Genomic DNA, 12,118 nt, shown 5'->3' on the forward strand with positions numbered 1-12,118 from the left:
AGTATTCTTATTAATTGTGACCGTCTAAAGGCTAAAACACGTTCATCTTTCTTACCATGTTGGTCCTTAAAAGGTACTCTCTTTCAGTATTTGAACAAACTGGAGTTATTGATTTCCTTAGTATATAATGCAGGGTCTGTTTTTTTTCCTTACCATACAGCATTCTAAGGTAAAATTCAAGGGTCCAAGGCAACTTGATTGCCTGCGGGTATGAATCTTTACAGTAGAGAGAAACCTCCAGGTTGTATACCTATTGACATTGCTTAATAAAAACATCTAGAATAATGGTGCTTCTGGTTGTGTTTCCAATAGCAATGTGATTGCAGTGTGGATTAGGTTACGGCTCCTTTGAATTCTGACCTTCTGTCTAAAACAGCTTTAGAGGTTACTCTTTTTTTCCGATTTGGGAGACTGGAGGGGGAAAATGTTAATGCTGCTTGAAGGAAGAAAAAAATTCTCTAGGTTATTAAGTTTTGGTTTTTTATTTTTCCCCTTCCTGGCAATTCCTTTGTAATAATAATAGAGCTTCTTGATTCTGGATACTTAAACTATACCTCCAAATGCATAAGGACACTTGGAGTACATTTCGAATGTAATTATTTCCTCCTGAACAAATCAAGTGTTTATGATGTAATAGCTATTAAGATCAAAGCATATCACATTGGATAACTGAAATTAGGAATACAAAGGGAAAGAAATGGATAGAACTATAAAATGAGTTGTCCATATAATTGCTTGTGGTGGACTCAGACTCTTAGTGTCTCCTTTTTATTATAAAGAAAAAGTGGGGCATATTTATAATTCTTATTTTAGAATGGCAATTCACCTTTTTTGATAAATATGAGGAGACTGTATCTCCTGATTTGATCATTTCAGGTTTAAGGATTCATCATATTGTTTTCCCTATTGGTCACTTAATGTGTTTTTATTTTCGAACCTGCACCCTGCCTTGCAACGTATAGTTGTGCATAATCATATGTTGCATAGTGATTGTATCTATTCTATATTGAATGTATCATTTCGATATATATATCATTTCAACACATGACACACCTTTCTGGATTTATTAACTTTATTAGGTGTCCTTTTGCTCCAAAATGATGATACAGCACACAACACACCGATGTCCCAGTTGCCCAGTGTTTAGTGGGAACTTTGATGGGGTTAGAGAAGTGAGGCAGATTCTAAAACAAATACCAGGGAGAGGGCATTTTTTTAAAACTCAGGATTCATACAGATAAATTGTCACGTTATTTGTTAAAATAAATGAAGAATGTATATAAAACGCCTCGCATAGCGCCTGGCGTGCAGTAAGCACTCGGTAAATGTTAATTTCCTTTCCTGTTCCATGAGATAGTCATCGTTTCTGAAGAATTTAAAAACTGTGAACTCAGCTGTCGTGAAACCTGGAAAACACAAAACAAATTTCCAGATCCTCTTACATGTATTGGGAGGTGCTGACAAGATTGGTTTTGCCCATGGCTTTGAGAAAAAAAAAAAAAAAAAAAAAAAAAGGTTTGAAGAGGAGACAAACCTGGATTTTCTAGGTTACTTCGTGTCAACAGAAATCCATTTTGAAGTGTGAGAAAGCAAAGGAGTTTATTGCTGAGAGTAAGCTTCCAAAACCAATTATTTACCTATTTTTGGCAGATGGAAGAAAAAGCAACTCCATTTGCCATTTCAGAAAATCAGTTGATTTTAAAATTGGAAACCCGGTATGTCATATTTTTTAAAGAACCTATATCATCCCATTCCCTTAAAAATCTACCACTGCCCTTGTTATCATTATTTGTTTCAATAAGTGCACCTCAAAGTTTCTATTAAGAATAATAATATTTTAAAATAACATCCTATAGGCAGCCATTACTACATAGGATAAGTTTCCCACTCTACATAAACAAATGTGATTATTCATATGTAATAGCCAATGTACTTATTAGAGGACCAGGAAATAGATTATATTTCCACATTGTGTTGTTATAAAGACTAGAATATTTATTAAAATAATTTTCCATGGTACAGTGAATAGTTAGTAATTGCCTCCTTAAATTTACTGTTAAAAGCTATTCATGTTGGAGTTTGAATGGAAAACATTTAGCAAAATACTGGTTGACATTCAGTTTGGCGGATTTAATATCATTCTTAAAATAAATAGAGGATGTTTTACTTGGTCGTGTTTCAGCAGAAGGCTACTGGGAGCAGGGCCCTCATTGTAGGTCTCGTGCCAGTGGGGAAAGAGAAGGTCATGGAAGTGACCACTCCAAATGCCAGCAGGGATCGTCACGCCAGCCATCCAGACATTGTTCCAATGGTTCCATAAAAAAGCCAGGAATGTAATGCCATGGCATGGGCCACGAGAAAGGAGAGTTATTTGGAAGCAAAGGGAGCAGAAGTACAATCTTTTAGAATACTCTGCCATTCCACTTTAAACAGTCTGAATCACAAAATGTTGATTTTATTGATCAGATATACTTGGTTTTCCTAATGTGGAAGAAATAATAACCAGGATTTTACTTTTGAAGAGAAAGCATTGGTCTTTAAATGCTAATGATGTTTTCACAACTTACTATACCATTATTGTTGAGAAATAATCTCCTAAGAATGGTAGAAACGGAGACAACAGATGGTTGATAGTGAATAGCGTGCATCCTTAATTCTAAAATTATTAAAAGGTAAACACAAATAAAAGAAAAACAACTGCTGAATACCTCTCTTATTGGAAACTTCACAATTACTCAAGATCTTTATTGTTGTCACGGGAATGGAAAGAGGAAAGGAATACTTGTCTTCAATCATTCGTTTTCTCTGTTCATTTGTTATATTTAATTTGATTAATTAACTGCTTACTCGTGTAGTTTCAGAAAAGTTCAGTTACCTTTTCGATTGTTCTAATGAATTCCTTATAACTGCCCTAGTCTTTTTATTTTTTTTTTTTTAATTGGGGCATTTGTTTATTTTTGGAACCATGGCTTTATTTAAAATTCTGTTAATTGGGAAGCAGTAACAACTTCTCTCAAAATTGCAGACTTGCCTATAACCAGGTATGCGACTAGGCAACAGCTTGTTCTAGAAGATAAAACCTGTTTGGAGAGACAGCATGTGAAAGACATTGTCTCATTGAGGGCACTCAAACACTTTGTTACAGTTGCCTATTACAAGTGTTTTCTTTTCCAAATAAAATGATGCTTATTTTTTGTTTTAATGGGAAAAAGGCATATTAGAATTTCTTTACTCCTATTCATTTGTTTTTGTGTTGAAATTTCTTCAGGAAATCTCAGAAAATAATGCTTTCTGCTATTACCTCTACTATTTACTAATGGCAAATTTTCAGCAAATGTTTCTAATTTGTAACGTATATGACTTTTTTTAGGGGGCACCTACGTCCTTAAAGTATATGGATAGGTTATATAATTATAGTTAGTGAAAATTTAGAAATAGGAAGTCAACAGTATACTACAAACTGGATCTTATTAGTAATGGCTTACATATTGGCTATTTATCAGAGAATAACTTATTTTTGGTGTAAGTTGTATGGTTGTTATTGCATACTTGATATTCAGAAGTAGTAACCAGACACAAATCTATGGATAAGCATGTGATTGTTTTTAATCCACCTAATTTTGCTTTGGGAAAAGGAAACCATTTAAAATTGGTATATCTGCACACAGATATTTCTTTTAGCCAATGACTAAGCTCTTTGTTACATAATTATGAAGCATGACCTGTGTCATATTAGTGGTCATATTACCTTCATCATGCTTTTCATAATTTTCTTCATAATTACATGCATCATTTCTTTAATGGTATCATGTTTGGTTAGTTATATAAATAAGAATAATTGAATTTCAATATAAAAACTAATGTAATATGATAAATTTGATTATAATATAGGCCAGTAATTTATATATAAAAGTCAGATACTTTACATGATATTCCTGGTGTTCTGACTTCATTTAGTTTGTGTCGTCTGGATTTGCAAATATAATCTCCCATGGATCAGAAAACTAATAGTTTACCCTTTTACATCTAGGATAATTTTTCAACTATGGGAAGCAGGGGTACAATAGCTGAATGTAAAGTTTCAAACAAGGTTGAATTCTCCAACCAGCACCTCAGATTTTTATTCGATGAACCTTAGAAATAAATATGATCGCAAAAGCAGTTACTATGTGGGTGCTTGACATCATAGATTGAATTAATGTAACATTACATTTTATTTCACAGCACTAGAAACCTCCATGATGTGCTGTGTTTTATTTTCTGCATCTATACTTTAGTATATTGAGTAACTGACACTTCTGGTTTGAGAAAGTGCTGTAGGTGGTAATGTAATTCTATTTCTGCAGCATATATGAACAGATCCAATAGCCATCAACTGCTTTTTGACCTAGCTTCCCAAATATGGCAGACGACTAGCCCATGATTCCTTGCTGGCACCACACAAAATGAAATCCTAGGTGAGTTTGCAGTTTAAGCTGCCTCTTAGGTTTGACAAAGCGTTCCTTTCTGAGGAATTTCGATTGGCATCCTTTCAGGGGGCAGTAAGGGAGACAGTCCATACTGAATTTTGTTCCTTAGAAGCTTTTTGTTGTGGTTGCATCAGAATGGTGCTTTCGTGTACAAATTAGCAAAGCAAAGGTAAGACTGTATCTGTTTTATTAGTTGATGATCTGGAAATGTATCATGAAATCATTTAAGAATTTGCTGTGATTTTAAAAATGTTCTTTCATAGCAAAGCAAGAAACTTTTAAAAAAGGTGCTTTTTACTGTTAATAAAAGACCAAATACGCAGAAGAGTATTTATTATCGGTGATGACAAAACAGTTTCAAAGAAAATCCAGTGGGTATAAAGATTTTACTTTAGAGTACAGAATTGGTTATGATGCGTGAGTAGTACCAAAATAAACATTTGTATTTGAACTACGGTAGAGAGCTGGTGGGGGGGAGGGGGGGAAGGAAAAGACAAAAATATAGAATAGGCACATAAGTGATACCTCCTTTAAATATTTGAAATCAGTGTAACGGTTATCACCGATCTAATAACTGAAGTCCTTTATTTGTCTAAAACACGTGAGGGAAGTAAATATCTTAAACTGAAGTTGCAATTTAGTCATAATAGTGGAGAGCTCAACTCTCCAGATAAGTGTTGCGGATTATCATGCGTAGATTCTGAGTTTGGTTAGAATTTTTTAAAAGAATAAAATGTAAAGAAAGAGTTCTAGATGAAATCAATCTTTTCCCAAAAATGATTTTCAAATATCAACACCGAAATATTATCAGGTTCATACCCTCCCCCCCAATTGCTCATGTAACCCTTGCCCCTCTAGAAATCACTGCAGAATCATCATTCAGGCTTTCATTGTTAAACTGATAATAGCTTACACGTTTGCTTGTTTTCTCCCTCTACGTACTTAATATATAAGTTGCCATTCTAATTCTTTTTTTCTAATTTTTCCCAGACCCGTTAGTTGTTGCACTGGGGGGGAAGAATTGCAAAGTATTGATTCCCCAAGTTTCAGGGCCTGAAAAAAGTTTTGGAAAAGTATAAAAGATAACGTGTAACTACTCCCCAAAGCTCGTAATTGGTAGCTGCTGGAGCAGGAGATGTGTGTCGACAGTGTCTCCGAGAACTTATTCTCACACAGCTGTTTATTCAGATAGCGTGGGGCGCGTTCATTTACATAATAAATTTTTTTTTTTTTTTTTTTTTTTTTTTTTTTTTTTTTTTTTTTAAGCAGCAAGGTTGAGTCAGACGGAGCAGTGCTCCTCTCAATTGTTGCATTTAAACCAATAAGGTTAGAACAAGAGAATAGCTGTGGTTTGCGTTGCAAAAACAAAAAAAAAAAGCCCCGAGGCTCCACGGGCAGACCTACAAGGCTGCGCAAACAAATCGAGGGATGAGATTCTGCCGTTTCTTTGTCTAGGGTTCTCAGATGCTATCTGCCGCCGCTGTTTGGTGGGGAAAGAGCGCAGGGCTCGCAGCGGCTCCTAAACAGATCGGTGGGAGCTGATGGCTCCGAGTTTGGGGCGAGGTAGAAACTCTCCAGTGCCACTTCCGACTTTAAGCCTTCCTGTTGCCGTCCACTGTGGCGGTTTTCTTGCTGGGGAAAGCGCTCTCGCTCAGTCGCTCGGCAGCCCGAGCCTGCAGCAGCGGCCAGGCGGCCGTCCCCGCGGCCGGGCTTTCCCCTGCAGAGGCGCCCCGCTTCCAGCAGCGCGGGGCTCCGCTGGGAGCGCCTAAAAAGCCCGCACGCGTCCTTCCCCGGGAGCAAACCTACCCAAGGAATGGAGGTCTGCTAAACCAGAACGTTCGAAGGAGCACGTTAAAAACTGGTGGACGCAGCAGATGTAAGCGCTGTAAGTACAAGCTGACGGTTTGAAAAATTGTAGGGACTGACAACAGCTGTCCTGTGGGCAAAGCCCAAGATACCAGGAGCGCCGTGAGTAATTGTTTGGATTTGTTTTAAACTAAAAACATGAGGGCACGGGCAAGATTATGACACTTTGGACCTGGGATTTTATGAGCCACAGGGTTCCATTACAAAAGTAGAATTCTTAACCCCCCTGTTAGCTCCGCGACTGGCATCATTAAGAGACAATTAGAAATTAATTGTTAGCAATTACTGTGGTGGTGATCTATGGAAATAGAGTACACGGCTGTATTCTTGCAGGGAGATTACTTCATTATCTCTCCTGAATTGCACAAACCTCAAATATTCTTGAGCGATATGGAACAAAGCGATAAATACCTATGCGTAATCTCCATTGCAACACAGATAACTTTTCCTCCACACCTTAGGTTGATATGAGAAAATGAGGGAAGAATTCACATTTTGAAAGCACAACAGATGAACAAAAATAAATTGAGACCACTTTTTAAGGAAGGAAATCCTTTCGCTTCAATAAACAAATTTCCCCCACGTTATATGAAACAGGCTCGTCTTCTAAAGGTGAAATAATAAACATTTGCTAAATTAATATACTTTTCGCTTATTGACGCTTTAGATGACTGGAATGGACCTTGAAACTTAAAAGAAGATTCTTCAACTTTTGAATTACCACTTAAAGTATTTGTCATTCAAAATCACTATATTGCTAATGACTCATGGGCTTATATTTCTTGGGAGGAGTTTTTGAACACATTTAAGTCTAGCTTTTGCAAGAATTCAGTAAATTCAGACCTGCCATTGAATTTAGACAAGTGTTTTCATGTTGCATTTCTTAAAAAGACAAGGGTACAAAAAGTTGGTAGTTAAGCACAAAGTGTAGTTTTATAGAGTTGGGATTGTTTTTTGTTTTGTTTTGTTTATGCGTCTTTCAAAGTAGCTTTTATTTTAGGCTTCTGTGAGTGTTTTCGCCCACCGTTTGGGGTTTGAGCACATGCATACATGAATAGTCCTGCATTATCAAATATTTGATATTTGACTTTCTTGCTTGCTTGAGTTCTCCTAAGGCCCAGACTGTTCAGTAAATGAACAAACAGCCATGGGTTTTCAATCCTGAAAATTCTTCGTGGTGACAGACAGAGAAGCCTGATTGAGCCACTGTTCAGTTTTAGAGTGCCAAAAGGAAGTCAGCTGCTATGTGAGTTTCGTACACATGATAAATGATTTTCTCAAAAGAAAATTTCCATTTGAATGCGAAAATTCCTATTATAAGAATACACTGGGAAGAGGAAAAAAAAGACTTGCAGTGAGAATAAAACCCTCTCTTCCATTTAATCAGATAGCAAAGGCATTTCATTCAACATTTTCAATGAGTGCTCATTTTGAAATCAATCTTTTAAAACTATGGTGGCATCAGTGTCATTTAAACACTTGTTTTTGTTTTCACGGGGACTCGATGTTGTCATTTTCTTCAAACGAGGTATGTCAAAGAGGAATACAGCCTACTACGTTAAGTTCAGTAACAGCATTGGAGCATTCATTTTATGGAGTCTTTGATAAAGAAGGAAATAAGTGTTAACATTTAAAAGACATCCTCATCTTCCTAGGAGTTCATTTTGATTTTACGTTTAGATTTTTATCACAGCCTTGACACCAGAGTTAGAAATATTGATTGAGGGAGATTTTAGCAAGAATATACTCTGATGAAAAAGCAGATCTATGCCTGAGTCTCCTTCTTATAAAATACATTCTGATTAGAAAATTGCCATTGTCTTTCAAATTTGGGAGTACTCAGGTTGATCTGGGGGGGGGGGGGAGGGGGGCAAAAGCAGCCTGCCTGCCAAGTCTATTTATTTAGATAAGTTCAGTACTTTCACTTTGAAAATGTCTTTTTAGTTTTGGGGGAAAAAAGAAAGTTTTAAATTATAGCCATTTTATAAAAATTGCTTCTAGCAAGCAAAAAAGCCTATGGAAAACCCATAATTGAGACAAGTACCTACATTTTATTTGCTCTGTGCTGCTGAGATTTAGAACCCCTTTCCATTTACAGTTTACTTTTCACAGAACATTATTAACTTTTTGGCTTCATACATGATCTTCTGTCAGATGCTTTTGATTTGTAATTTAGCAAAGTATAATAAACAGTGCAAAAGTCATGAATTTTGCTCTGCGTCCTGAGCTCTGTGGTAGGGAAAATGTGATAAAACGGGTACCTTAAGTCTTGTTTGATGATCTCTCAAAGCAAGTTTGCCTTCTGGAAATAATTTCTGGGGTTGAAGAGCATGGTATTAACAGATTTAATGTGGCTGTTCAATGGATTGGCCAAGTACTATGTGAGGTTTCACAAAATGAGAGAGACAAATTGAACGTCAACAAAAGTTACATCTGTGAAGAATTATAAATCTAATTAGAAAAAAGGCAAACTTAAAAGACCTCATTAACTAATCAGAAGTCAAAGTTACCAGTTTAGGATTCTTGAATTTAAATTCTACGACGTTCTGCTATCTTTTTTCCTCTTTGTATTTCTGCAACTCTCAGTATGTATGCTGCTGTGGGTATTCCATACAAAGGGTTTTAAAAAGCATTAGAGTGAAGTGACTTCATGGTAATATAAGATGACTCTTTGTAACGTTAGGGGAAATATTTTTGTACTCATAGGAACATTTGAATTAAAAATACCAGATTAGAAGAAGACAAGAAACGTATTAAGTTTATGGATACGAAGCAGAAAATATGAGCTTACTGAATGCCTAACAGCATTTTCCTGAAAACCATGAAATAATTTTTTTTTCTCTTTTGAGTGGAAATCTGCCTAATGAATGATTTTTGAAACACATGATGCTCTTGGACCTTGAAAACACAGAAACTTCCAGCGATATTGTCAAACATAAGAGAAAATCAACACCAATCAGAAATAGGTGTTCTTTTTAGATAAGTCATTATAAGAGCATGTTTCCTTACTGGCCTGTAATCTTGTACTACACATAAAAAACTAAAAGCATGTGAAGTGTAGCATTTTGTAAACTGTAACTAATTTTGCTCACATCTGTGTCTAATTGTTGTCTGCATTCGCATTCTTGAGAGTAGATTTATTTTTCCTGGACCACGATGTGGATTCAGCTGACCAGCCTAAGTGAGGATTAGTTGTTTTAAAGTTATTTTGATTAAAGAGTCATTTTTAAATACAGTAACACACAACACATGGTTTAAATAATCCTTGAGACACAAAAGAATATATCTGAAGTATACTTAATGAAATGAAGATCATGGATATGGGCTTTCAAAAATTGTAGTATATGAAAGTACAGGAGAGACTGAGTCAGGGCAGCATTAAAAAAAAAAAGGGCAAATGCATTTTTTTTCAGTGAGAAAACTTGGTAGAAAAATTCTTAGGTCGAAGTGCATTTTTAAGTTTGACTTTGCAATTTAATGATAGGTTCAACCACAAATATAAGGATCATCAAACTTTCAAAGTATACAATGAAACCAAAATTATATTTCCAGGATGATACTATCTAGCCAATGTTAAAATAGGAATGTATTTTAACATTTAACAGAAAGTGTGTTTTACATACTCTTTCCCACAATTAGGCCAAGAGAGTTCTTAAAACTAAGCTAGTTCTCACCTATAATTTATTCCAGGTGTATAAAAGCAGGGGGGGGGGAGGAAAAAATTGATCCTCGTAGATTGCTGCAGTTTCTAGAGGAAAACATTTAATCTTACGTGAGAACGTTAACAAAAATTGCAGCCGCCTGCTATCACAAGATGATATATCTGCAGGAATTAAAATTAAATTTTCACTTACTCCTCAGGCGTCTGTTAATGATTTTCATCCTGCATGTATATTCTACAAACACATACCTAGAAATTTCACATAATGTTACACCAAGGGATCTAGACTTCAACAGTGCACTCTTCGTGCCAAAAAGGTAGAATTCCTCAATTTCATAAATCATAATTAGAAACTAACAGGACTCAATGGCAGAAGTTTGCTTGGATCACTTTAATGCCATTTGAGATGCTTCAGTTCTCATCTTTGTTCTGCAGCCCTAATTGATGTCAGTTCAGGTTGAATGAAAATGCACATCAAAGATTTGGAATTCTGAGTCATTTTAAGTGTTTTCCAGAATGCTCTCTACTGCGAGGCGTTAGTCTGAGCTTGTAAACCAGCAGCCCACCCTCACCTGAGCTTATCACTTGCTGGTGGTTTGCGCTGCCTCTGGAGGAAGAGTAGTAGCTGGCAGAGCCTGCCTGTGAGCCTAAGTTAGTTGGTTCATCTGGAGACAAAACGCTGGCTCCCTGGGACATTGAACTGATGATTAAGCTCTCTGTTCTCTTGGTTGAGACGACAGAAAATTAAACGGAAAGCTGACTGCTTTTTCTGTTTTAGCAGGCGATGGTGCGTAAGCAGTCACTGAATTTCAAATTTGCATGAGTACATGAGCACACGTCACTCAGTGATGTGATTGTGGGGTATGAAAACTTGCCTTTGCCATTTAGAGTGACATTTTTCAGCATTGCCTGAAAGTTGCCCAGAAGCTGTTTCAGTAAATGCTACGTGACGAATAGTAAATATAGGAGAAACCACCATGGTAAGGAGGAGAAACTGTCAGGAGTCAGGGGTGGGCGGGAACTCTGTTTCAGCTGGTGATAGCAGAGAATGGAAGATCTTCCGAGGGTGCTGGAGGGTTAATTCTTGAACTGCTGTGAAACACACTCATTTTGCTAATAGCTATTTTTCTCCAAGCACCTTTTCCAAGCTGCCTGGGCAAGGCTGCTTTGCATGTTGATTGGGGGAGGGGTAATCCCGTTTGCAGCTGTCATAGGCCAGTGATGAATCACTATCCCGTCATTTGGCTGCCTTCCCCCTTGACAAGGGGAGGAGGAGGGTAGACCTGCAGGAGGAAACAACAGTGGAGACCTCAACTTCAAGACAATATGCCTTTCACTGCTGCAGTATCCTCCTTTTTCTCTTTTGGTTAAAAGAGAGCATTGTCGTTCTCAGCCATGTGCTCTGTATAATTAAGAGCTGACACTGAAGCAGAGTAACAACAGCTTCTAATTTCTTACCCCCGATCACAGGTGCAAACATCTCAAACCAGTTCAGATGTTGCTGTTTCCTCAAGTTGCAGGTAAGGATATTTGACATTTTTCGAGATTACCTTTCTGTGACCCATATCTATTTTTGTCTAGTATTTCTTAATTACTTCTATTAATAGCAACAGCCTCTGTTGGAAATTACTTAACAATTTGTGTGTGTGCGCGCGCTTGTAAAAAAAAATTTTAAGTATGTAGAAAGGGAATAGGAGCCTGGGTTTGAAAATGATTATGGGCTATAGTTTCTGGTGTTAGGTAAACTGTGAATGTGTAATGTGAATTAGGAGAGAAAAGTTGGATTGTAAGCCATTTCTAGTTTGATTTAGAAGATTGGGGAAGTAAAAACTCACTTTAGAAGTTACAGGGTTCATATTAAGCTGCTTTAAAAACTATTTACAGTCAGTCTAAATGCAACCTCTAAAGTAAAACAACTAGCTTTTATTAACCTGGTGGGGGAGGAACACTCTTCACTTCAATGGAACATTAACACCCCCCCCCTTTTTTTTTTTTTAAGAAAAATACATAGGTTTAAAATAAAGTGAATGGGCCTTAGATTTTTTTTTTTTAAAAGATTGGCTGTCAGAAAACAGAAGGGTATCTAGGTGTGGTTTTAGTCTCTTTAAATAAGCCCCCCTCC

The 12,118-nt window shown here is 36.7% G+C and overlaps 1 protein-coding gene across 13 annotated transcripts in view; it reads left to right on the forward strand.

The window, feature by feature from the left end:
- Window positions 1-4,619: 4,619 nt before the first annotated feature.
- The window catches only part of EYA1 (EYA transcriptional coactivator and phosphatase 1), a 173,076-nt gene continuing 165,577 nt past the window's right edge, over window positions 4,620-12,118 (forward strand). For 6 of the 13 annotated variants that reach the window (XM_045454930.1, XM_045454935.1, XM_045454933.1 and 3 more), the window contains exons 1-2: window positions 6,293-6,354; window positions 11,467-11,516. Coding sequence is in view for 3 of the 13 variants with exons in the window: in XM_045454940.1 (XP_045310896.1) it covers window positions 11,492-11,516 (25 nt within the window). In the remaining 10 variants the exon portion in view is untranslated. Of the gene's footprint in view, window positions 4,639-6,242; window positions 6,438-11,466; window positions 11,517-12,118 lie in introns of those variants that run through there. The other 7 variants (XM_045454931.1, XM_045454946.1, XM_045454947.1 and 4 more) reach the window with 4 other exon arrangements.

Source organism: Leopardus geoffroyi, chromosome C3, assembly GCF_018350155.1.
Source record: "Leopardus geoffroyi isolate Oge1 chromosome C3, O.geoffroyi_Oge1_pat1.0, whole genome shotgun sequence".
Classification (NCBI taxonomy): domain Eukaryota; kingdom Metazoa; phylum Chordata; class Mammalia; order Carnivora; family Felidae; genus Leopardus; species Leopardus geoffroyi.